Source organism: Populus trichocarpa, chromosome 4 (genome assembly GCF_000002775.5).
Source record: "Populus trichocarpa isolate Nisqually-1 chromosome 4, P.trichocarpa_v4.1, whole genome shotgun sequence".
In the NCBI taxonomy this organism is placed as follows: domain Eukaryota; kingdom Viridiplantae; phylum Streptophyta; class Magnoliopsida; order Malpighiales; family Salicaceae; genus Populus; species Populus trichocarpa.
The window spans coordinates 530,477-554,681 of NC_037288.2; the positions used below are offsets into that span (position 1 = coordinate 530,477).

The 24,205-nt window shown below is 35.0% G+C and overlaps 2 protein-coding genes across 8 annotated transcripts in view; one reads left to right on the plus strand and one right to left on the minus strand.

Moving 5' to 3' along the window:
* LOC112327184 (probable F-box protein At4g22030) overlaps positions 1 to 24,205 on the plus strand; it is a 37,264-nt gene that overhangs the window by 11,273 nt on the left and 1,786 nt on the right. Inside the window, exon 2 of one of the 4 annotated variants that reach the window (XR_008059033.1) lies at positions 9,500 to 9,566. The exons of 1 other annotated variant lie outside the window; for it this stretch is intronic. Coding sequence is in view for 1 of the 3 variants with exons in the window: in XM_024598900.2 (XP_024454668.2) it covers positions 8,180 to 9,433 (1,254 nt within the window). In the remaining 2 variants the exon portion in view is untranslated. Of the gene's footprint in view, positions 1 to 8,040; positions 9,567 to 24,205 lie in introns of those variants that run through there. 2 more of the 4 variants (XR_008059032.1, XM_024598900.2) reach the window with 2 other exon arrangements.
* LOC18097359 (peroxisomal membrane protein PMP22) lies at positions 2,764 to 24,179 on the minus strand. 4 transcript variants are annotated; one of them, XM_052452361.1, is made up of 5 exons: positions 24,041 to 24,179; positions 3,714 to 3,789; positions 3,190 to 3,260; positions 3,010 to 3,095; positions 2,764 to 2,904 (listed from the first exon to the last, which is right to left on the minus strand). In XM_052452361.1, exons 1-5 carry the CDS (start codon positions 24,146 to 24,148, stop codon positions 2,853 to 2,855), a joined length of 393 nt encoding a protein of 130 aa, XP_052308321.1. In that variant the 5' UTR covers positions 24,149 to 24,179; the 3' UTR covers positions 2,764 to 2,852. The 4 variants fall into 4 exon arrangements, 2 of the variants coding, with proteins under 2 accessions (XP_052308321.1, XP_024454669.2); XM_024598901.2 differs by lacking the exon at positions 24,041 to 24,179 and adding an exon at positions 3,984 to 4,246; XR_008059035.1 differs by lacking the exon at positions 24,041 to 24,179 and adding an exon at positions 3,922 to 4,011 and having other exon boundaries at positions 3,010 to 3,260.

The window sequence follows — 24,205 nt, forward strand, 5'->3', positions numbered from 1 at the left end:
AGTTTGCATCTCTAGTTTATCCTTGTATATTCTGTATTTTATGAATATTCTATTGTGGCATTAGTATCTTTTCATCTTGCACCTGACTTTCCTAATCCTTTTTACTTGAATAGGTTATAAATTATAATGGAAAATCAAGGAAACAAGAGAGGAAAAACTATGCTTTCATTCTTTAAACCAAACGAACAAACATCAACCAGTAAAGGACATTCTCCTTCCAATGTTGATGTGTCAAATCATAGTGAACAACCCCCTTCCAAATCTCAAAGAGTTGAAATTGATGTTAATACTCTTGAACGAGATCCTGGGTTACGAATTCCAGTGTGGAGACATCCTATTAATCAACAAGATGAAATTAGAAGAGCTTATATCAAAATGGGTCCATATCAACCTAAGTTAGCAGAGTATCCAAGGACTGAATCAGGGAGACAGTATCGTCGATTTCAGTACACTTGGTTTGATCAATTTCCTTGGCTAGAGTACTCTCCATCAAAGGATGCAGTATTTTGTTTTCCATGCTTTATCTTTGAAAACAAAGTGCCTCGTCATCTCACATTCACCACCGAAGGCTTTAGAAGTTGGAAGAGGGTTAATGATGGGGTTAGATGTGCACTTTTGATGGATGTGGGAAGTCCCACTTCACCACATAATAATGCTGTGAAATCTGCTGAAGATTTAATGAAAGTAAGTAGACATATTGATAAAGTGTTGAATGCATAAACTGTTGAAGAAGTTCAGAAAAATCGGTTAAGACTTATGACAACAATTGAAAGTGTTCGATGGCTTAGCTTACAAGCATGTGCATTTAGAGGTCATGATGAATCTTCGGCTTCTAATAATCGAGGTAATTTTTTGGAGATGATAAGACTTATGGGGAGACTGAATGTTGACATTGATGATGTTGTCTTAGAAAAAGCTCCGAAAAATGCAAAGTATACATCGCCGACTATTCAAAAAGAGATTTTGCATATTCTTGCGAACAAAGTGAGGAAAAAGATTTGTGAAGAAGTTAGAGATGCAAAGTTTTGTATTTTGGTTGACGAAGCCAAAGATGCATCAAATAAAGAACAAATGGCTATTGTTTTGAGATTTGTTGACATTCAGGGTTTTGTACGAGAGCGTTTTTTTAGTATTGTGCATGTTTCAGATACTACTTCTTCAACACTTAAAAAAGAAATTTGTGATGTGCTCGCTCGATATAACTTGCATATTTTCAATATGCGAGGTCAAGGGTATGATGGTGCTAGCAATATGCGTGGCGCATGGAATGGACTACAAGCTCTATTTCTCAGAGATTGTCCTTATGCATATTATGTACATTATTTTGCTCACCGACTACAACTGGCATTAGTTGCAGCAGCTGGAAATGAGATTTCTATTTGGTTATTTTTCTCAAAATTGACAACCATTATCAACCTTATTTGTGCTTCTCCCAAACGTCATACCGAGTTACATTATGCTCAGGCTATAGAAATTGCACATATGGTAGCTACTGGAGAACGTGAGACTGGTAGAGGGGCTAATCAAATTGGTAATTTACATCGAAGTGGAACTACTCGCTGGAGCTCTCATTTTGATTCTATTTGCAGCTTAATAGATATGTATGGTGCAACTATTACTGTGCTTGAAAGTATGGTTCAAGAAGGGTCTTCTAATTCTATACGTGGAGAAGCTGGTGGTTGTTTGATTGTGATGAAATCTTTTGAATTTATATTCATCTTATATTTGATGCATAAAATAATGGGGATTACTGATTTACTTTGTCGAGCTTTGCAGCAAAAATCTCTTGACATCTTAAATGCGATGGATCTTGTATCAACTACTAAAGCATTGCTTCAAACTCTGAGAGATGCCGGATTTGATCTTCTCCTTGCAAATGTGCAATTTGTTTGCACAAAATATAAGATTGACATACCACATATGAATGCTTCGTACAAAAATGCTACAGGTCGTTCATGTCAACAACAAGGTTCAGTGACAGTTTACCAGCATTATCATTATGATATATTTAACTCAACAATAGATTTTCAGTTGGAAGAATTAAATTCTAGATTCAATGATGAGACAGTGGAACTCCTTGTACTTAGCTCTGCTTTAGAACCTAAAGACAACTTTAAATCATTTAAAGTTGATGCTATTTACAAGCTTGCTGAGAAATTTTATCCTGAAGATTTCAATGAACAAGAGATGTATTATTTGAGATCTCAGCTAGAGCATTATCAGATTGATGTGATTCGTCATGAGAGCTTTCAGAATATGTCTACCATTTCTGAATTATGTCGAGGATTAGCTGAAACAAGTAAGTCGCAGCACTATCATTTGATTGACAGGTTGATTCGTCTTGTTTTGACTTTGCCTGTTTCCACTGCCACTACAGAGCGGGCATTTTCAGCTATGAAACATGTTAAAACTGTGCTTCGCAATAAAATGGAAGAGGAGTTCTTAGCAGATTCTATGATGATTTACATTGAACGAGAGCTTGTTGAAGATATTGATTCGGATTCGATCATAGATGAATTCTATTATACAAAACATCGAAGAGTGCAGCTTTGATAGTATAATTTATTTTTATTTTTATTTTGAATTTTATGTACTTTAAATTTTATTTTTTATATATTTTATGTTATGTATTTGAATTAAAACTTTATTGTAAACTTGAAAATTTTATATATTTAAGTGAATGATTGATCTTAAAAAATAATTTATGTATATTTATATCATAGCTCAGGATAGAAAAAATTCCTGGCTCCGCCCCTGGCTGAGTTTATGGTTGCTCAAAACAATGTGCTAGCCACATAATATGTTCACGCAACAGGAAGCATTATTCATCTTTGGTGATTTCTGTTCTTCTGTTAACCTTTGGTCAACGCCATTGACTTTGCTCGGAGGTTTAGAAATATTCCCCTGAAAATGACATTAAGGAGGAAAAGGAATCAAATCTCATTTTCTGTAAAATTTGATAAAGAAAATTTGAAGTAGAGAAGAGTAGGTTGGAGACGAAGCAAATACCAGACTACTGCACTAAGGCTGTGGAAAATAACACGAAACTGCAGTGGCACGTACTGGTGATTTACCCACCCAACGACTGGCCAGAACTGCGTTTTTTTCATTTATCAAAGTTTTATGACAATGAGCGGATTTTTTTTAATGTAACAAATCGCATTGATTGTAATGAGAAAAGAGCAATCCCGTCCATGATGTGAACTGCATTGCTGGGTATTCCTTTTTTAGTTTAGTTTTCACTTGCATCCAGGGTCTTCCTGCATTTCATGTTTCTAGTAAGATGATAAGCAGCAATGATGTTCTAGTTTGTCATGCAACAAACAACTGAATCAATATATCGTTTCCTCATGACTGTATGAATTTTTTCGTAAACCTAGCCAACGAATGCTTCTTTCTGAGCTAACTTCATTTACAATTTGACAGTTCTTTGACTTTACAAATTCATGCATAACTACTTAGAATTGAAAAACAGAACAAAGCTTACATTGGGATTATGATTCTTGAGTAGTGCAAGAAACCATGTTAATCCCTTTGTTTTGCTACAAATTCTTTTCCATGGATCTGGACTTGTAACTTCAACAATGTAGTGTTTAGTATGTATATACCACACTTTATGGACATAAGAGCTTAGAAAAGCCAACCCTAAGGTAATCAGATAGGATTGCGGCTTTGCGGAGTTGTGAGTCTAAGATGAGCCGATACAGACTTACCGTCAATAACCATCCCATAATAAATCATGAAAACCAAGTTGTTCCAAGGAGAAGCTGTCAACTGCTCCACAGCCACCTGAAACAATTGGATTCAGCATTTTAGAATGGTTATTTAATTTAGTAGGCATTAAGGGTTACTGAAATATATATAACATAATTAAGGTAGAATGAATTGAAAACAGCATTGGTGATATGATAGGAAGGTTACCAATCCACGAAAGAAGAGTTATGAGTACAGAATTTTACAATAGAGCCACAAAGGTAGTATACCTTCTTGGCAACTGTTGCAGTATCCTTCTTTCCCTTGAACATTTTTTCCAGCATTAAATGTAGGAAATGTTAGGATATTGTCATTTAGTGGCAATACCCCACCACCAAGTTAGTGGTAGCTCCATTCATGCCACAATTGGTGGCATACTTTAAGGCATTATTGGCCCCTCCATGTTGACCATGAAATGCCTATAAAGGAGGCATATTTGTTGAGAGTAAAATGAGAGAGTGAGGGATAACGTGAGAGAGTGAAGAGAAGAGGGAAAGAGGAGCTGCTGCCCATGGCAGCAGCCCTGCTGCCATATGCAGCAGAGTGTGTGAGCTGGGAGTTGAGTGATCCTCCTCCTCCATGTATTTATTATATCATTTCTCTATCTCTAATAAAATGAACCTCTCCCGTGGATGTAGGCGGTTTTGCCGAACCACGTAAAATATTGTGTTTCAGTGTGCTTAGCCTCCTATGAGCAACTATCAGTACACCACCGGTCCGCGCATGGGGGAGCCGGAATCCCCAACAGGAAATGCCCGAATGGTCCCAGATATCCAAACCCAAAAAGCAGCATTCAGCCACGTTATATATAGACAAGAAGAATCTTGCATGAGCAATGATGTCAAGAAATTGAGAAAACATATATTATAACAGCAGAATTGATCAATTTAAATGGTAATAACGTAGGTTGATCAAGTTTTACAATGTCTCGCCCAAGACCCAGTAAAGCTATATAGGCTGAAGGGTAAATTTTGAAGTAGACAAAGTTTTCAAGAGGGTGAATGGGTCCGGTCGGCAGCCATTATGCCTCGTCAACTAAGTCATGCATGCAGCGGTCAATTCAACCCGTAAGACCTTTTCTTTTTCAGTTATGTTCGTTACTATAAAAACCTTTCACTGCCTCCCTCCATTTTCATCATCAACCTCTGAATTCTCATCGTACATATCACAAACACATTAGAGAAGCCAAAGAAATTAGAAAGCCGATACATTTTCTCAAAAAAGAAAAGGGAAAATCCATATACATTAATATGGCCTCTTTACAAGCTTCAAGCTTTCTTCTCTCTTGTAGTTGTTCAACAAGAATCAATGCTGCCATTTCTGTACCTAAGCTTCCAGGAATTCGTATTTCAGTTCCAAGAAATGCATTAAATGTAGTTGAGGAACTGAATTTAAGAGATGGGTTCACAAGTACAATCCCAATAGAGAAGAATACTGCCACTAACACAAGAAATATTGATCAAGAACCAGCAACTACTAGAGCAACAGTCAAGCTTTATGCCATCTTGGAAGCCGTTGCAGATAGAGTAGAGATGCACAAAAACGTTGGGGAGCAACGTGACAATTGGAACAAACTTCTTTTGGATTCAATTAACATGATCATTCTTACAGCTGCAACCATGGCTGGTGTATCAGCAGGAGCTCCTCTTTTAGCTTTGAAGTTATCATCAACGCTTTTATTTTCTGCAGCTACTGGAATGTTACTGATCATGAACAAAATCCAACCTTCACAGCTTGCAGTGTTTTTTCCTTCTTTAATATTCTTTACGTCTTCATCTTATTGACCCTTTTGACTTTTCAAATATCACTATAGCAGTGTTTTTTTCTTTTAATGGCTGTGATTCTCTTTAAGGTACGTACGGGCATTGCTAGTTAACGTTTTGGCAAAAACAATGACTGATGAACTAGTAAGGAATTACATTTGATGGACAATATTCAAAGCTGCAAGGGAAAAATAATTCCTTTACTTGCTTACAATTGTGGCAAAAGGAATTGGAATTTGAGACCATAAGAATTCCAAGATGGCAAGCTGCGTTTTTCTGTTGAGATGAAAAAAATTCGGGATTGATATGGTGATTAAATTATTATTTTCTCTCTCTCTCTCTCTCTCTCTTTTTATTCAATGTACTTTGGCCAGAATCTATAAGGATTTATTAAATATGAAGCAAGCTAAATGATTACTCTAACAGCTACAACCATGGCTGGTGTAGCAGCAGGAGATCCCGTTGTGGCTTTGAAGTTATCTCCAACTGTTTTATTTTCTGCAGCTACCGGAATGTTACTTATCATGGACAAAATCCAACCTTCACAGCAGAAGAGCAAATAAATGCCACAAGATTGTTCAAGCAGCTTTATAGCCAAATACAAACTACACTTGCTCTTCGTGATCGTAAGGAGTTAGATGTGAAGGATGCCATGGAGAAAACTTTGGCTCTTGATAAGGCTTAAGCTCCCTTTGTTAGGGAGCATGACTGAAAAGTTCCCTGAAAACTCTGAGCCAGCTATATGGTGGCCAAAATCAAATGTATCCCTAGGTAGAAAACAGGTGAAAACACAAGGAAAGAATGGGTGTATTGAAGATCTTGAAGAGGTGATAAAGACAAAAGACAGTGAAGATTATATGAGACTAGGCCACTTGGCATTGAAGGCAAACAAAATTGTAGCTATCTGTGGTCCATTACTCACTGGCACTGCAGCTTCTGGGTCAGCCTTTGTAGGCCATGGATCTTGGGCAGTAATTGTGGCAGTGACAGAAGGTGCATGAGCATGGCGGCCAAGCTGGTATGGTGGTTGAAATGTATAGAAACTGTACGTGCTACTTAAATTGAGAATTCTGTATATTGTATTGATCAGAATATGGTACATAAGGAAACAATTTATATAGAACCTATGTACTATTTTAAGTAAACAGATCATAAAATAAAATTAATTATATTTACATCCTATAATCATTCTCAATCAGATCGTGTGATTGCTTTTCCTTTAACAGGATTCTATACACTTTGGAAGAATCAATTGAATCTACAATTCAAGAAAGGGATTTGGAGAAAAGGAAAGAAGGAGAAATGTTTGAAATGAATGGCATTGAAGCTTGTCGCAGCTTAGAGATCTTGCTAGAAAATCCTCTTCTTCTCATGTAGATGGAAGCACCATAGATGAGTTTGCGGGCAAGATATCCTGAAAGTTGTTCATCACCAATTTCATTTTATTTCTCAAGAAACATGTCGTACGTACATCAATGTAAATATTTTTCATTTTATTTTATTTTTACAATTGCTGCCTCATAACACGGCATACATACGAAGAAAGAAACATATATTATATTAGAAAATTTGACTTCATGAAATGACTGTGCATAGATTTGAACTCACTTACAATAAATAGAATATATTTAAAACTCAACCTCCAGAGACAAGGGTGGATTACCAATTTGACGATTGGATTCTTTCTATTAATAACCCGACAATTGTTCCTCCAATCTCTCTCCAAAAAATAAAAATGGCAGTTTTTTCAAAAAGCACCAATAGTAGAAAACCAGTTAGTATGAACAATCATCACTATTCACGAGGGTTGATTTCTATTTTTTTTAAAATAAATTAATTGAAGGATGAATTTTGATCGGTCAAACTTGAAAGTCAAATTTGAATCCATCAAGTTAGCGGATTAATTTAATTTTTAATTTGATCGATCATGTTTATTTTTCTAACTCATACCGGTTCAAGTCTAAGCCTCAGGTTTTATTACTATTGTTTTTTTAAAAAAATATTTATTATTTATTTAATGTGGATGTATAATACCATAAATTATGTGACATTTTATGCGTGTATCATTTGGATATGCAGTGATTATTGTAGGTTGTTAGTAGCGACTTTTACAAGTATCAAGCGGATCATAAAAATTGTAATTAGATACATTAATTGTTCAGTTTTGTGAATCAAGAATTAAAATATAAAAATATTGATTTAAATTTAATAAAAATAATATTTGTGTGTTTAATATTTATAAAAAGTATATTGAAGAGATCATGAGCTTGTGATTTCCTTTAGTGATGATGCCACAATATAATAATGTGTGGACGCAGAGCAAGTTTTACAATGTCACACTTGAGACCAAAGAAGCTGGCTAGGCTAGGGAGAATTTTTGAAGTAAATAATCTTCAAGTGGTGGTGAACAGGTCCATGCGAGATTCAGCAGCCAATGTTGTGCCTTGTCAACTATCACATAGTCAATTCAACCCTATGACCTTTTCTTTACAGGTATGTTCGTTGCTATAAATACCCTTCCATTGCCTCCCTCCATTTTCATCATCAACCTCTGAATTCTCACCCTACATATTACAAACACATCGAAGAAGCCAGAGAACAGAAATAATAAAAGAAAACGCTTACATTTTCTCAGAAAACAAAGGGAAAAAACCATATACAATATGGCCTCTTTACAAGCTTCAAGCTTTCTTTTCTCTTCTTGTAGTTGTTCAACAAGAATCAATGCTGCTGTTTCGGTACCTAAGCTTCCAAGATTCCGTCTCCCAGTTCCAAGAACCCCATTAAGATTTGTTGAGGAGCTGAATTTAAGAGATGGGTTCACAAGTACAGTCCCATTATTAGAAAACACAAGGCCAGATCATCAGTGTGAGCCAATCGAGTCTAAAACTACTGCAGCAGCAGCCAAGCTTTACGCAATCTTAGAAGCTGTTTCTGATAGAGTAGAGATGCACAAAAACATTGGGGAGCAGCGTGACAATTGGAACAAACTTCTTTTGAATTCAATTAACATGATCACTCTAACAGCAGCAACAATGGCTGGTGTTGCATCAGCTGGTACAGTTGGAGCACCTCTTTTGGCTTTGAAGTTATCTTCTACTCTTTTATTTTCTGCAGCTACTGGAATGTTACTGATCATGAACAAAATCCAGCCTTCACAGCTTGCAGAAGAGCAAAGAAATGCCACAAGATTGTTCAAGCAACTTTATAGCCATATACGAACAACACTTGCTCTTCGCGATCCTACCGCGTTAGATGTGAAGGATGCAATGGAGAAGACATTGGCTCTTGATAAAGCTTACCCTCTTCCTTTGTTAGGAAAAATGATTGAAAAGTTTCCCGAAAAATTTGAGCCTGCTGTTTGGTGGCCTAAAACACAAGGATCCCCAAGAAAGCAGCGCAAAACACAAGGAAGGAATGGGTGCAGTGGGGATCTTGAAGAGGAGATGAGGCAGGTGATTGAAGTGATAAAGAGAAAAGATAGTGAAGATTACATGAGACTAGGCAACTTGGCATTGAAGGTTAACAAGATCTTAGCCATCTCTGGTCCATTACTCACTGGCATTGCAGCTGCTGGGTCTGCCTTTGTAGGCCATGGATCTTGGGCAGCGATTGTGGCTGTCACAGCTGGTGCATTAGCTAGCACAGTCAATACATTTGAGCACGGTGGCCAAATCGGTATGGTAGTTGAAATGTACAGAAACTGTGCTGGATTCTTTACACTTATGGAAGAATCAATTGAAACCAGCATTCAACAAAGAGATTTCGAGAAAAGCGAAGACCGAGAAATGTTCGAAATGAATGTTGCATTGAAGCTTGGAAGAAGCTTGTCACAACTGAGAGATCTTGCCAGAAAATCCTCTTCTTCTCATGTAGATGGAAGCACCATAGATGAGTTTGCTAGCAAACTTTTTTGATAGTATTAGACCTCTCTGTCCATAACTAATTCACATTCTTTTAAAAATTCCTTTTGTACATCAAAGTAACATGTATAGATTATCACAAATGATATTCAATTTTTTCCTCAAGAATATGTTCAAGTATGAGAAACTTCTTTCTTACTTTGCAAGGATGAGAATTACCACTAAATTCATGAGATCTTATGATATCTAAAATGTAAAGGGAATCAATGTTCTTAAATTTTACATTTGTTCCAAGCAAGTGGTTATAGTTCTAAGAGATCATATTGTTAAAGATCACAAGTTTCCTATATTTTTAGTCATGATGCTTATGGCTAGTTAAATATACGTTTCTCGAGCTCCCAAGTTGTTGAATCTGCTAGTTGCAAAGATTATAATAAGTATTCTAGTTGAGTGAGTCGTCATTGAAGCCACCAAATCCAGAGGTTGGTCTTCGTGTGCTATGATTCAAAGCTGTCTCATTCAACCATTGCCTCGTAAAAATACTTTCATAAATTCCAAGAGAAAAGTCAAAATATCAAGTTTTGAATATGGAGATGTGAACAGTTGAACCCGGAATGAATGGACTTGCTCTTAATTTCAGGCCATTTCTAGGGCTTAAGGAAATAGTCCAATATGGCCCAATCTTGTAAACTTGTAGTTTCTATTACCACAAAAAAACACAAATAATATATTGATTCATGTTCTCTTGTAATGGATTTCCTTTACATGGTTGTTTGTCAAAAACACTTTTTTTGACATGATATAAAAAATACAATGTAAATTTAAATTGTAAAATCAAAGTTAAATTTTTTTTTCATACAAACAACAAGCAATTCCATCAATTAATAAAGATATTGTGTACTTGTTTGTGCATGATAAAATCCTACCATACAAGATCTAAGATCTAAGGGAAAAAAATGGAAAGTGGTTGATAAGACTCTACGTCGAAGAAAAAACATTAAAAATAGTCATGTCTTAACAACTATACTTCCTTGTTGACTAACACCAGTTCCAATGTTCTCTCCAGATGCTTGATCATCTGTAGTGTTTTAATTTATCTGATGTCTTTTGTCTTGATGAATAATACATCACTTTTAAATATTGTTATGTTTTCTTTTAGTTATTGTTATACTTTTATAAGTTTCATATATTATTTGTTACATACAATGAATTTTAACAAGTGGATTAATAAGAGTTGAGAATAATTAGGAGGCTTAACCTATTGGTTAGCTAATCTTCTCTATATATATTTGTAGGGCAATATACTATAGTAATGGTGGAGGTTACTGTTGTTACTCAATTTTGGACCCCATGTGCTGGAGACGGTGTATACCTGTTTTGAACCGAGTGTAGGAGTGTAGCTCATGTTTGCTGGAAAATTGACAAAAGCGAAGGAGAAAGAAATATTTTTTTTCAAAACCTTGTTTGAGTTGTTTTCTAATATTTTTATCCTCCCCCTTTGCTGCCAAAATCATTAGGTTTTCTTAGATTGATCAGGAGTTTTCATAATGCTAAATTCGTTCCTTCATTATCTTGTTTTTAAGGTTGGATAAATCCCTTAAAATTTGCACTAAAAAAAAAACTGATTCGCTGCTGTTGTAATTTTTTATTCCAAATTAGGCTCTGATTCTGACTTGGTTTCGTACGATATCTGACCATCCTAGCTATGTTCTGTCACTCATGACATGTTAAAAAATTGACCTACACCTTTATTGGGTCCTAGGGATCACTGATCTTAGGGCAGACTCTCAGTCAGATTTGGATGCTCGGCATTGTCAGATCAAGAACCTTTTTGACTAACTAGATTACTGCCAGATTCTGTTCTTTAAAATAATTTTATCTCAATTCGACTCCTTCATCAAAGTTGTAGTCCTGGACGCATAGATAAATTTGGGTTTTTGAATCGCTCGATTTCGATATCAGAAGCTCAAGATATTCCCGTTTGAATATCTAGTGTGAAAGTAGGGATTCCTGCCGCGAAGGATCCTGACCCGAGTTTTGCACTAAAAAAACTCTATTTCCGTCAAAAATTTTGATGATTTGTTCTTAGGTCATACTCTCAGTCATATCGGGATTCTCGACATTGTCAGTTTCTGAATTAGATTAGGAGACCCTTTTTTCTCAACAAGATTACTGCCAGATTCTGTTCTTTAAAATGATTTTATCTCAATTTGAATCCTTCATCAAAGTTGTAGTCTGGGACACGTAGATGAATATGGGCTTTTGAATTGCTTGATTTCGATATCAGAAGCTCAAGATATTCCCATTTGAATATCTAGTGTGAAAGTAAGGATTCCTGCCGCAAAAAAGGATTTTTGCCCAAGTTCGGGGGCCTGATTCGAATGATTTTTTTGGACTAAGGACTAAATTGAAAAGTGCTAAAATGAGGGATTGAATTGAAGAAGGATATTGAAAGCTGGATAGGGGGGCTGGATCATCATAAATGACAGGATTTTTACCACACCGAATAAGGAAAATAAGACTTTGCAGCATGCACCCTTACCCATCTGATTTCTTTCTTTTTTTTCTCTGCAAATTCCTGTTGTTTTCCTTTATCATCACGCTTGATTTTTGGAGCTACAACCATGTTTTTATTGCCTCATTTCAAAGGGAGCAGCTGGCCTTATGGAAGGAAAGAAAGAAGCCACACCATCCTCTAAAAAACTGGAAAGAAATCAGACATTAATTAGAATCAGAATATTTAAGTTTTCTTTTTGCGTTTTTTTACTGCAAATCAGTAGGGATTTGCATCCTCGAATTAATGCATTGAATCTTTCCTAAATAAAGATATATTTAGACTATATATAAGCCCTGCTAATGACCTAACGACAAAAGAGAAAGAGCATAAAAAAAAAGAGAAAAACGAAGAGAAAAGAGCAGAAAAAAAATAGCAAAAGAAAGAAGAAAAACACAAGAGAGGCAGGGAGTTTTAAAAAACCGCAGATAACAGGGGAACATAGGGGTTCTTTCTTTGATCCTTTCGTCACTGTAAAAAAAAAAAGGAGAAAGGAGAGGCAGGCGACAGGGAAACCAGTAAAAGCAAGAGAAGTAGAAGGAAGAACGTTCAATTCATTAGCACAGCTTCAGTGTCTTTGCTTCGTCTGTCATTTACCAGTAGCTAAGGAGGCACATGTGAGCTGTCCATTTCGTTGGTTATTTTTTATACTAGGCATTCGTTGGTTATTCGGTTGTAAAACTTTTTTCCTCTGGATAATTGATTTCTGTTTAGATAAAACCAGCGCTTGTCCATTTCTTCCATGATGTTCGAGTTTAGCTGTTGTCCATGTAAAAAGGGTTTGTCTTCATGTTTAGGAACTTTTACGTTTAGGGACTTTCCTTTTGTTTTCTTTACACCCGCTGGATAAGAAATCAGCCGGCCATTGTTTTGTTTTTCTTAGTGATTGCTCCCAGTTTTATTTTTTCCTTGCTGTCTGCGTGGGGTGAGTTGGCTTTGAAAATTTTTTTTTAGTTGCTTTAAGCTTATTATAAATCTAAGAATATATGTGACGGCTAGTTAGCTTTTATTGCAATTTTTGTGTAATTGTGATGCTTGTGTTTCGAAAAAAAAATTTCTTGTATGTTGCATACGGCCAATACCCTAACATGTTTTGAACGCTCTTTTTTTATACAAAAAATATTGGAAGTTTTGAAAATGTGTTTTCGTATAGATTTCTTAAACAAAAAAAATTTTGTTTTCTTGCATTTCTGGATTTTACAACATGTTTGTAAAACTCCAAAGGGTATTGGCCAATATTCCAAAAAATATAAAAATCTTATTTTGGGGGGAATTCATCTATTATTCACCGCTAATGTTTGGATAAAGAAATCATTAAAGGATGAATATCAAAAACATTATTGGGAATAATTTGTTATTATTCACTGTTAATATTTGGATAAAGAAACCCGGAGTGGTAAATATCCAAAATAATTTTCTAGGAATAATAAATCTGCACATATCCTTGAAAGAAGCCTTGATTATAATCGAGGACATTTCGATTTTTTACTCCACGGTTTACGAGCCGTGAGAGTATGAAACTCTAAGGCAAAAAAAAATAGGCTTTTAAAACGCCCTAGATTTCTAAATTTTTTATCCCTCCTCCTTGCGATTTACGAGTCGCAAACTCTTGAAATAATAAGGGGAAAATAAGCTTTTAAAGCACATGGAACCTCCTTAGATTTCTATCTTAATAAATTTAGTTTGAATCAAACCTAGAAAAACTGATGAGATTAGAAAACACCAACACTATAGCAATTATAAAACAAGCCAAACACCAAGCAGCTTACCTTAGGTAGGGCGTACTAGGGGTGTTAATACCTTCCCTTTACGCAACCAGTCCCTTACCTTAGAATCTCTGAAAGACCATTTAGGGTTCCTAGTGACCAAATACTAGGTGACGACTCCTTTATACGAAAACTAACCCAATTCACAAACTAATCTTGAAATGAGTAATTAACACATGATATAAAATTTTATAATAAGTTCTATCAAATGTAATTTTGAAATTAAAAACAATTATTAAATCTAATATAGCTTGACATGCACGTCGATTCTAAACCTAACTTGAATTAAATTTTTTAAAAATCAATTAAAAATAAATCCGATCAATATCATTAATTTGATTGGATAATTTGATTAAAATCTAATTTAACTTTTAAAAAATAAAATAATATTATCTATCTCATATGAATCTAGATCAATCCATCCAAGTGACTTGAAATCTTATGATAGCCTAAAGGATTAGCTGAATTTAATAACTTTAAATTTAAGATGATAATAATCTTAATAATTAATGAATCTATAAATGTTTACAGTTAACTAGTTTCATCTAAAAGATAAATTAAATATGTCTAACGTGTGTGAGTGTGTGTGTGTGTATATATAATTAACTATTCAAGTAATTGTCTAAAACAAAAATATAGTGTCGAAACTCTTAATTTTAGTACTTTAAAACTTAGTTTTATAAAAAAATTTCTCTCAAAGAAAAGTGAATTCGTTAGTCCAAAATTTTAAAATACAATCAAATACAAAAAATTCAGAAATTTGTCTTTCAGAAAACACAAACAAATCCTTAATTTCTAATAAGAAAAATCAATTAGACTATTTCTTGCATTAAATGCAACGTCTAAATTTGGGCCCTTTGACTGGCTGGTTACATAATAGGGAGATTATTTGATTCGAGTGTCCCTACTTTGAGCTTCAGCAAGACAAAGACTCCTCCAGAGGACATGAAAAACTTATTTTATCAAACCTCTTTCCCGGCAAGTTAATACAATGATTTTTCCGGTTAACTCTTCAATCAACAATCTAATCCAAGTTAAATTTAGAATTAAATCAAATAGAAGTTAATTTGATAGATTTAAAATTCAATTTTAAATTGGGGCTGGATTTATTAACATTTGCCATAACCTAATTCATTGTAAACACTCTAACTATCTCAAGATGATGTTTACGGCACACCGACATTTTTTTTATATTGGAACGCCAAATATTGATGTTGGGGTTATATAATAATAAGAAAATAGTCTTTATTATATAACAATAAAAAAAATTATTTAATTCACATATTAAATATATAATTACCAGGTGATAAAATCTATATATAAATATACGTCATCAGCATGAATTTGGATTTCGACTCGTTTTCATTTTCTTATAGCAATTATTGACTTTCTCATGTTGATGGATTTCTTCAATAATTTTCCCCTTACAAAGTCTTCTATAATGGGATTAACCGATGATGATGATTTAATTAATTATCTTAAAAATTGTCAACCAAGTCTACAATATAGGCACACTAATTAATTAACAAAGTAATATACACCAAATAAAGTGAGAAAAAAAACATCAAAGGCACTATTATTACGATGAATGAGTGTTGTTATATGAACAAAAATCATGTTAGTAGATCATATACAAAAAGAATCAACAAATCATATATATTAACAAGGAGGTACTTGATGATTAAGCTCCCAATTAATTAGCACTAGAAAAGCTTGCTTCCAAATTCTTCTTCAGTATCCTCCTCAATATTTCTTAAAGAAGATGAAGCTGCAAGGTTTCTGAGGTCTGATAGGCTCCTGCCTAGCTGTAACGCCACCTTCATTTCATACACTTGTCCATTTTCTCTTCCCCATACATTTGTCTCGTTTATGTTTGATTCTATAGATTCTTCCATGAGCTTAAAGAAACCTGCATTGCTTCTATACATCTCAAATATCATCCCAACTTGGCCTCCATGCTCCATTGCATTCACTACGCTTGCCAAGGCACCACCAGCAACTCCTAATATCACAGCCCATGGGTTAGAAGTTCCTACGAAAGCTGACCCCAAAGCTCCAAGACCGGTAAGTAGAGGACCAGAAAACGCCAGCATTTTGTGAGCTTTCAAGGCCTTTCCACTCAATCTCAAGTAATCTGCCTTGTCTTTTCTCTTCAAAACCCCAACAATCTCTCTCATTTCATCTTCCAACTCTCTATTCCACCCATTTCCTTCTATCTTCCTACCGAGCCCTTTCGCTTGTTTTCGCCTTTGTTGAGGCCACCAAACTGCAGGCTCTACACTTGATGGGTATCTTTCAAGCATGGCGCCTAATAATGGAAGTGGATATGCCTTGTCTAAAGCCAAAACATTCTCCGTTGCTTCGTTGACATCACTAACAGTAGGACTGCCAACGGACAACAAAGTTTGAATCTGGCCGTGAAGCTGATTGAACAACCTAGCAGCATTCCTTTGCTCTTCAGCAAGTTGTGATGGCTGGATCTTATTCATTATCGCCAACATTCCGGTTGCTGCAAGATATAGTATCGTCGAAGATACCTTGAGTCCTGCAAGTGGTTCACCACTTGCACTAGCGGCTGCAAGTCCACACATGGTGGCTGCGGTGAGAGTCATAGCATGAATGGAACTCAAAAGCAGGTGGTTCCAGTTATCTCTTTGCTCTCCAATGTTCTTGTGCATCTCAATTCTATCTGCCACAGCCTCCATGAGTGCGTGAAGCTTGGCAACCACCACTGGATCAGAACTACTGGTCTTGGGACCGGATCCCTTCTCCATTTGTGTAGTTATCGGAATTCCATAACCAGCTGATCTAATGCTCAGTTCTTCAATAAAATCTTTGCTAGAAAGCCTTGGTAGAGATAGAGGGCCGATCCGGATTTTCTGTCCATTTATAGTGGCTCTAACTAAATTTTTATGACTGCAAAAAGAGGATGAAGAACCTGAAACCACCATGCCTGAAACTTGAAGACTTGCCATGGTTGAATCTATCTAATTTTACTATATATATATGTCTTTGAAGGAAGCTGTTGTCGTGAATGGGATGGTGAAGGCTGGCTTGTGTTAACGTCTCAAAGCTCAGAAGTGAATTGGGTTTGAGGTTCAGCAAGGCATGGTATTTATACAAGGTGAAGGGTGTGGACCAAGAGGTGAAGGAAAAAGTCTAATGGTTGAAACATAGAAGTTTGAATAGGTTTTCGTAGCTCACAAATTGGATTAGACTATTTCTTATGTTAGGGTTCGATCGGACGTACGGGTTCAAGTCAACAGGTGATGGCTATGGCAGACTTTGTGTTTCCTGTGTATGAAAATGACTTTCAATGGCAACAGACGAGTTTTCTTACATGCCTTCAAGTTGAAACAGACAAAAATCTCTTATTTATATTTGGCAAGAGGGTCACGGCCTGTTGTAAATGTTTAATCACATATATAGTGCAAATGCATGCCAATAATGCATGTAACAACTACCATATTATACCCTTAATAATAATGATAAAAATAATAATAATCCCTAACAAAATTAATTAATAATGTTTTTAGCGAATATCGTGATCACCTTAATTTCTTAAAAATGGGGAGGATTGTGAATCCATCCTCAAGACTTTTTTTTTAGTTCAACAGTAGGTCTAAGGGATATTAATTAACAACATTTTGGAGTAGCTTTCGTTACCAGATTTTGGGGTGTTTAAGAGTGTTGTTGTAGTTATTTTTTAAAGTGTTTTTTATTCAGAAAAACATCAAAATAATAATTTTTTTATTTTTTAAAAATTATTTTTGATATCATCGCATCAAAATGATCTGAAAATACCATAAAAAAATTAATTTGAAGCGAAGAAAAAAATTAAAAAAAATTAATTTTTTTCAAAAATATTTTTGAAACACAAAAACAAACAGGGTCTTTATGGTTTTACTTATATAAATTGTTATCGGTATTTACACTCATAGTTTGATGGTAAATATGTTACCGACATGCTCATGAACAAAAACAGTTTGTCGATAAAACTCTCGTTGGTAATTTCTTTTCTGTTGGTGAGTCCGTCGATAATAAATTTGTCGTTGATTTACAGACAGACAAAGTGCGTCAAAAAAAATTATCCGCTTCATTCCGTTAGTATTTCCCTTGAGATGTTTACTATACAACCAACGGAATATCATATTCAATTTCGTTGGTGTTTTTATTTTTCTGTCGGTATATTCGTTGGTAAATATTACCATCTGTAATTTTATTGGAGAATTAATGGTGAGAGTGACCTTTACTATAATTATTTTTTAACTCTCAAAAATATTCCTACGAAGTTTTTCATCAATAACCCCTCCAGTAATAAATTAAAATATATTTAGAAGGTCATTCCTCCGTCACTACACCATTAAACAGTTTTACCGACGGACTCATTCCGTCGGTGAAAGGAATGAACTCCGTCGGTGAAATAATTACCGACGGACCACGTCCGTCGATATAATAGTCGTCGGTAAATCCCCGTTTCGTCGCTAATTCTGTCGCAAATAAAAAAAACAACCCACCAACGGAACAACGACAGTCTTACAGACGGATACGCGCGCAAAAAAAAAAACTTTCCCGCGGGAACATTACCGACGGATTAAATCCGTCTGAATTTTCAACGGTAATTACCGACGGATAATCCATCGGTAACGATGGCATCGGTGGTAATTGTGTGGCAACTCTCTGTGTAATGCCGACGGATATTATCCGTCGGTAAATCCGTCTGTATGTTTATCACCGACGGATAATATATGTCGGTAATGATGGCATGGCTGGTAATTATTTGGCAACTCTCTGTGTAATACCGACGGATATTATCCGTCGGTATATATTTAAAATATACAAAAAAAATAATTTATTAATAGTAAAACTCTAATAAACAAGTAAAATTGGATTAAACATTAAAAATATAAAATTAATGTTAAATAATATTCATCCAAATATTCATTACAAATTTAATGTGTTTAAAAAACAATATTAAACTAGAATAGCGGCGGAGCTGGAGGAGGAGGAGGAGGAGGCTGGTTGTTCCCGGGACCGTACGGCAAAAAAGGAGCTGCACAAGTATCATCACCCATCTTTGATCTCAACTCCATGACTATTTGATGGAGCTCATCATAATTCGTCGAGAGTTGTTGATATTGTTGTTTCAAGGCAACCAACTCCTCAGACTGGGTCTGATGGAGAGCTCCCAACGGTTGAGACACTACGAGCCGAACGCAAGTTTTCAGCGGTAGTGTTGGAGAGCCCGTAGACCCGATTTTTATCAGGTCCACCAAACGATCCCACCTCCATCCACAAATCTGGATCGAAATCTGGATGGGTCGAAGGATGGTCCCCATATCTCTCCCTCAACCGGCTATTATAGGTCTCCTGAAAATTTTTAAAAAAATCATCATTCAAAATGCAATTCAAGAAAATAATAACTTTCAAAATAAAATGAATGAACGAACATACCACGAAGTGCTGAGCACGGTTGTCCACAAACTGTTGCACCCCCTTTTGGCAGTCTTGACTCCGCACATGCGTCTCTACAAACAGCTCCATTGGACTCGGCTCACGTCCAAGAGACGCAGCCTGTAAGGAAAAAATAGGTTGAAAGTTAAATATATTATAAGGAACGACAAATTAATTAACGATATATTTCATTAAAATTAATCTTACCATCCGCTTTGCATGTGCGCTGAATGGGACGGATCCGCTGGTGTGCGTGATCACCGAACCATGAATTTGTCGGTTCCGGTTGTCGGCGTCGGACTGTGAGCGCCGTGAGAACCGCTCTGAGGTCACGTGCTCAATATATGCCGTCCATATTTCCCCCGAGATGAATGGCGGTTTGAATTCCCGCCAAACCGCCACTTCATTCCATCCATCAAGACCGTTATCCCTCGCGTTTCTTTTTTATTTTTTTTTTGTGTCATACCAAAAATCACGCAACCTACTTCCATAGTAACAAATTAGAATTTAAAACATAAAATTATAAAACAAAAATAAATATTATTTTCGATGTTACCTAGTTGCCGCGTGATTCTCCCATACCCTCCTCACAACATTGTTGTTCGCCCTATCCCACTCAAATTTGTTCTGTGTATATAAATAATTCATATAAAATAAAAATATTACAAGATATAAAATTATAAAAATTATTTATTAAAAATAAGCTGAAAATTAAAAACTAACACCGACCTGAAATCTCTTAAACCATGCATCAATATTAGGTTTCCACTCAGGATGTTTGGAAACCTGGCTCCATTGAAACAATGGAATCTCCATCGATGATTTAAACGCCAATGTTATAGCCCTTGCAGCCTCAATGTTTGTGAACCTGAAATTAAATAAAAGTAATAATATTAATTAGTTGTTCATAAATTATGTTATAAGTATATAAAAAAAAAGTAAAACCTAAACAAACTTACATTGAGAGGTCATCCTTCCATTGTGCCTGGTACTTGCGGGTGAATTGACCCCGCTGTGAAGGCACACCGCTTCTGCGTCGTTAAACCGCGCTAGAAGAGGCAGCATCACAAGTTGGCGTAGATTCCTCGCCGTGATCAGCACCTAAGGATACGTCCTCCTCGCTGCTAGAAGAACTAGCTACAACCGTCTTCTGACGACGTGCTGTAGATTTCATTCTACGCATCTACACAAATTTATACGAATAATTACATAATTAACTTCAATTATTTTAAAAAAAATTCGACAGAGTCTCTCCTACACTGGGGGGTCCCAAGTTATCGACAAAATCATATTACACTTCCAATTTTATTTCACATCCCTATCCAATCATCCTGGATCTCAACCCAACTCATCATCATCAACACAAAACATCTTATTCAATAACATCATATAACAAAATTCAAGTAAAAGAATCAATTTCAACTAATTAAATTTAATTCTATATTTCAATTAACATTTAAAACATAAATTCAACAATAACAATTATAGCAATACAAACAATAATATCCTAAATTAAGATAAATTAATTAAATGTAATTCTATATATAAATTAATATTTTTAACATAAATTCAACAATAACAACTATAGCAATACAAACAATAATATCATAAAATTAATAAATAAAATGAAAAAACTAAAAAACAATATATAAAACAACCTAAACACAAAACAAACAATACACAAAAAAATGATTACCTTAATAGTGTGTTGAATTTAAGATTTTATCTACAAACAATACACAAAACGAAGAACACCAAAAAAAATCATCATGATTAAAAAAAAATACAAAGATAAAGAAAAAAGAATACATACATTTTAAAACTACCACCAAAATAAGAAAATCTCTTCAAAAATCCAAATGCAACCGGAGAGGAGAAGAGAAATGGAGAAGAAGAGAAACTGAGCCGAGAGAAAAAAATGAACCAAATGGGGGGAAGGGGGTGTTTTATATGACAATTTTTCTGACGGAATTACCGACAGACATTAATTGTTGTCGGTGGAATTAAATTCCGTCGGTAATTCCGTCGGCAATTAATTGATATCCCGCCAGACTTTTCGATCCGTCGGTACATCTGCACGACGGACACGTGTCTGACATGCGTGCACTTCGGGGTGTGGGTATTCCGTCGGTGAGTCCGTCGGTAATATACGTCAGTAAAACCGTCGGTGAGTCCGTCGGTGATTGTGGCACACTCCCGTAATTTTTTTTGAACTCTCTGTGAAATACCGACGGGTTATAGGCCGTCGGTGACTCCGTCGGTGAGTGTGGCACACTCCCGTAATTTTTTTTGAACTCTCTGTGAAATACCGACGGGTTATAGGCCGTCGGTGATTGTGGCACACTCCCGTAATTTATTTTCAACTCTCTGTGAAATACCGACGAGTTATAGTCCATCGGTGTACCCATCGGTGAAACCGTAAATTTTTCTTATTTTTTTTGTGTAACCGTGTCACAAAATCTTGAATTGCAATCTTACAGCACACGCAACACAATAACAAGAGCTGACCATTAAAGAAGAATAAATATTTCATGTTCCAAATTCTTACATTATAAAAATAAGGCTTTAGAACATGTTTAGTTAGTCGGAATTTTCATCTTCGTCCTCAATTGAATTGTTATCATCAGCTTCATCGCACTCTTCAATTTCGTTATCATCTTCTTCAACAACATTCTTTTGTACACTAGTAGAGCTCAGAATAGCATTCAACTCCTCTGCGTCAACATCAACAAGACTATCGTTGAAAACATGAAAATTCGAATTTTCTTCTAAGTCAATCGAAGGAGCAACTCGGTATGGTTCAACCAACTCACTAGCTTGAAAGACTTCATTTATCACACTTGTGTCTTCGTTCTCATCCTGAACAACCTCGACACGACCCTTGGGTTTTGTTTTTAAAACGGATAACCAATCAACTCTTGATCGGTTCTTTCTAAAGAAAGGGGTGTATGTATAATAAACTTGTTGGCATTGCTTTGCGAAAACAAAGACGTCGTTTACGTTACGGTGTCTAGCTTTTGAGTTGATTTCAACGAGACCATAGTGAGGATCTACTCTGATTCCTCTATCAGTTGTGTCATACCAATAGCATTTGAATAAAAACACTCTATTTTGCTCGCTATGATATTGTAGTTCGATGACCTCTTCCAATCTACCGTAGTAGTCAACTTCAAACTCACTAGAAGTCGATCCCTTAATACAAACACCGCAGTTGTATGTCTTTCTTCCATGCCCGTATTCTTCATTATGAAAGACATATCCATTGACAAAATACTCGTTATAGCACTTGACTTTTCTTTTAGGGCCCAGGCTTAGTAAAAACAGTGAAATAACAGCACTACCTCCCATTTGATAAACCTTGTAAATTAAATACAACAATAATCAATAAACGGATATTATATAAAATTGACATACAATTAATTACATTGCAAGAGATAATGAGTTTGTGATAAGCGAAAAAAAATATATGGAGAAAAACTGTTGCAATCCACAATGTTTTCAAGGAAAAAACTACAAAGCTAAATTCTTAACCGGTTTAATATTAAAAAATAAATCAACAAAGAAAATTTTGGAAACAATAATAACAAAAAAAAATGAAAGGAAAAAAAAATCATGCAGAGAAACACTGTAGCAATCTATAGTGTTTCATGAGGAAATCTACAGTTGTAATTCTCAACCAGCTCAATATTAAAAATAATAAAATCAATAAAGATAATTTTGAAAAAAAATCATAACAAAAAAAAATCATGTGGGGCAACACTGTAGCAATCCACAATGTTTTATAGAAAAAAAATGTGAAACTAAATTCTCAACCAGCTCAATATGAAAAAAATAAAATCGACAAAGACAAATCTAAAAAAAAAACAATGTAGGGAAACACTGTAGCAATCCACAGTGTTTTAGAGAAAAAAACTACGAAGCTAAATTCTCAACCAGTTCAATATGAAACAAATAAAATCGACAAAGATAATTCTGGAAAAAAAAACAAAAAAAATCATAAAAGGGCGAAAAAACCATGTGGGGAAACACTGTAGCAAATCCATAGTGTTTTTTAAAAAAAACTACAAAGTTAAATTCAGAACCAGCTCCATATTTAAAAAATAAAATCAACAAAAATAATTCTGAAAAAAAAAACACAAAAAAATGAAAAAAAAAGACAATTTTGGAAAAAAAAAAAAAAAACAAAATGAAAAAAAATGAAAAACAAAACATATGGGTAAAGTTAAAACTAAATTCTCAACTAGCTCAATATTAAAAAAAATTCGACAAAGATAATTTTGAAAAAAAAAACATGTGGGGAAATACTATAGCAAAACAAAAACTATGTGGAGAAACATTGTAATAATTCACAGTGTTTTAAACAAAAAATCTACGAAGCAAAATTCTCAACCAGTTTAATATGAAAAAAATAAAATCAACAAAGATCATTTTGAAAAAAAAAACCATGTAAAAAAACATTGTAGTAATCCATAATGTTTTAAAGAAAAAAAATTAACTAAATTTTCAACCAGTTCAATATTAAAAAAAATCGACAAAGATAATTTAAAAAAAAAACACAAAAAAAAAGAATAATAATAAAAAAAGACAATCTTGGAAAAAAAAGAAAAACAAACATGTAAAATCCAAAAAAAACGAGGGGGGGGACCAAAAAAAATGTTGGGGAAAAAAAAAGAAAGACAAAACAAAAATAAATGATAAAATAGAAAAAAAAAACCAAAACAAAAAAAAATGTGGGGGAAAAAAGGGGGGGGGGGGGGGGGGGGACAAAAAAAAATGTGGGAAAAAAAAAAAACAAAACCAAAAAAAAAAAAAAAACTACAGTTCTTTCCCAGAGTTCCCAGAGTTATGAGTACAGAATTTTACAATGGAGCCACAAAGGTAATATACCTTCTTGGCAACTGCTGCGGTATCCTTCTTTCCCTTGAACATTTTTTCCAGCATTAAATGTAGGAAATGCCCGAATGGTCCCAGATATCCAAACCCAAAAAGCTGCATTCAGCCACGTTATATATAGACAAGAAGAATCTTGCATGAGCAATTATGTCAAGAAAT

What these genes read in the sequence shown, in the direction of transcription:
- LOC18097359 (XM_052452361.1), bottom strand. Translation starts at nt 24,148, where the DNA reads ATGCAGCTTTTTGGGTTTGGATATCTGGGACCATTCGGGCATTTCCTA. An exon ending in TTATGGGATGGTTATTGACG is followed by an intron (nt 3,261 to 3,713) that starts GTAAGTCTGTAT and finishes CATGAAATGCAG; the next exon opens with GAAGACCCTGGATGCAAGTG. An exon ending in TGCAGTTCACATCATGGACG is followed by an intron (nt 3,096 to 3,189) that starts GGATTGCTCTTT and finishes AAAAAAACGCAG; the next exon opens with TTCTGGCCAGTCGTTGGGTG.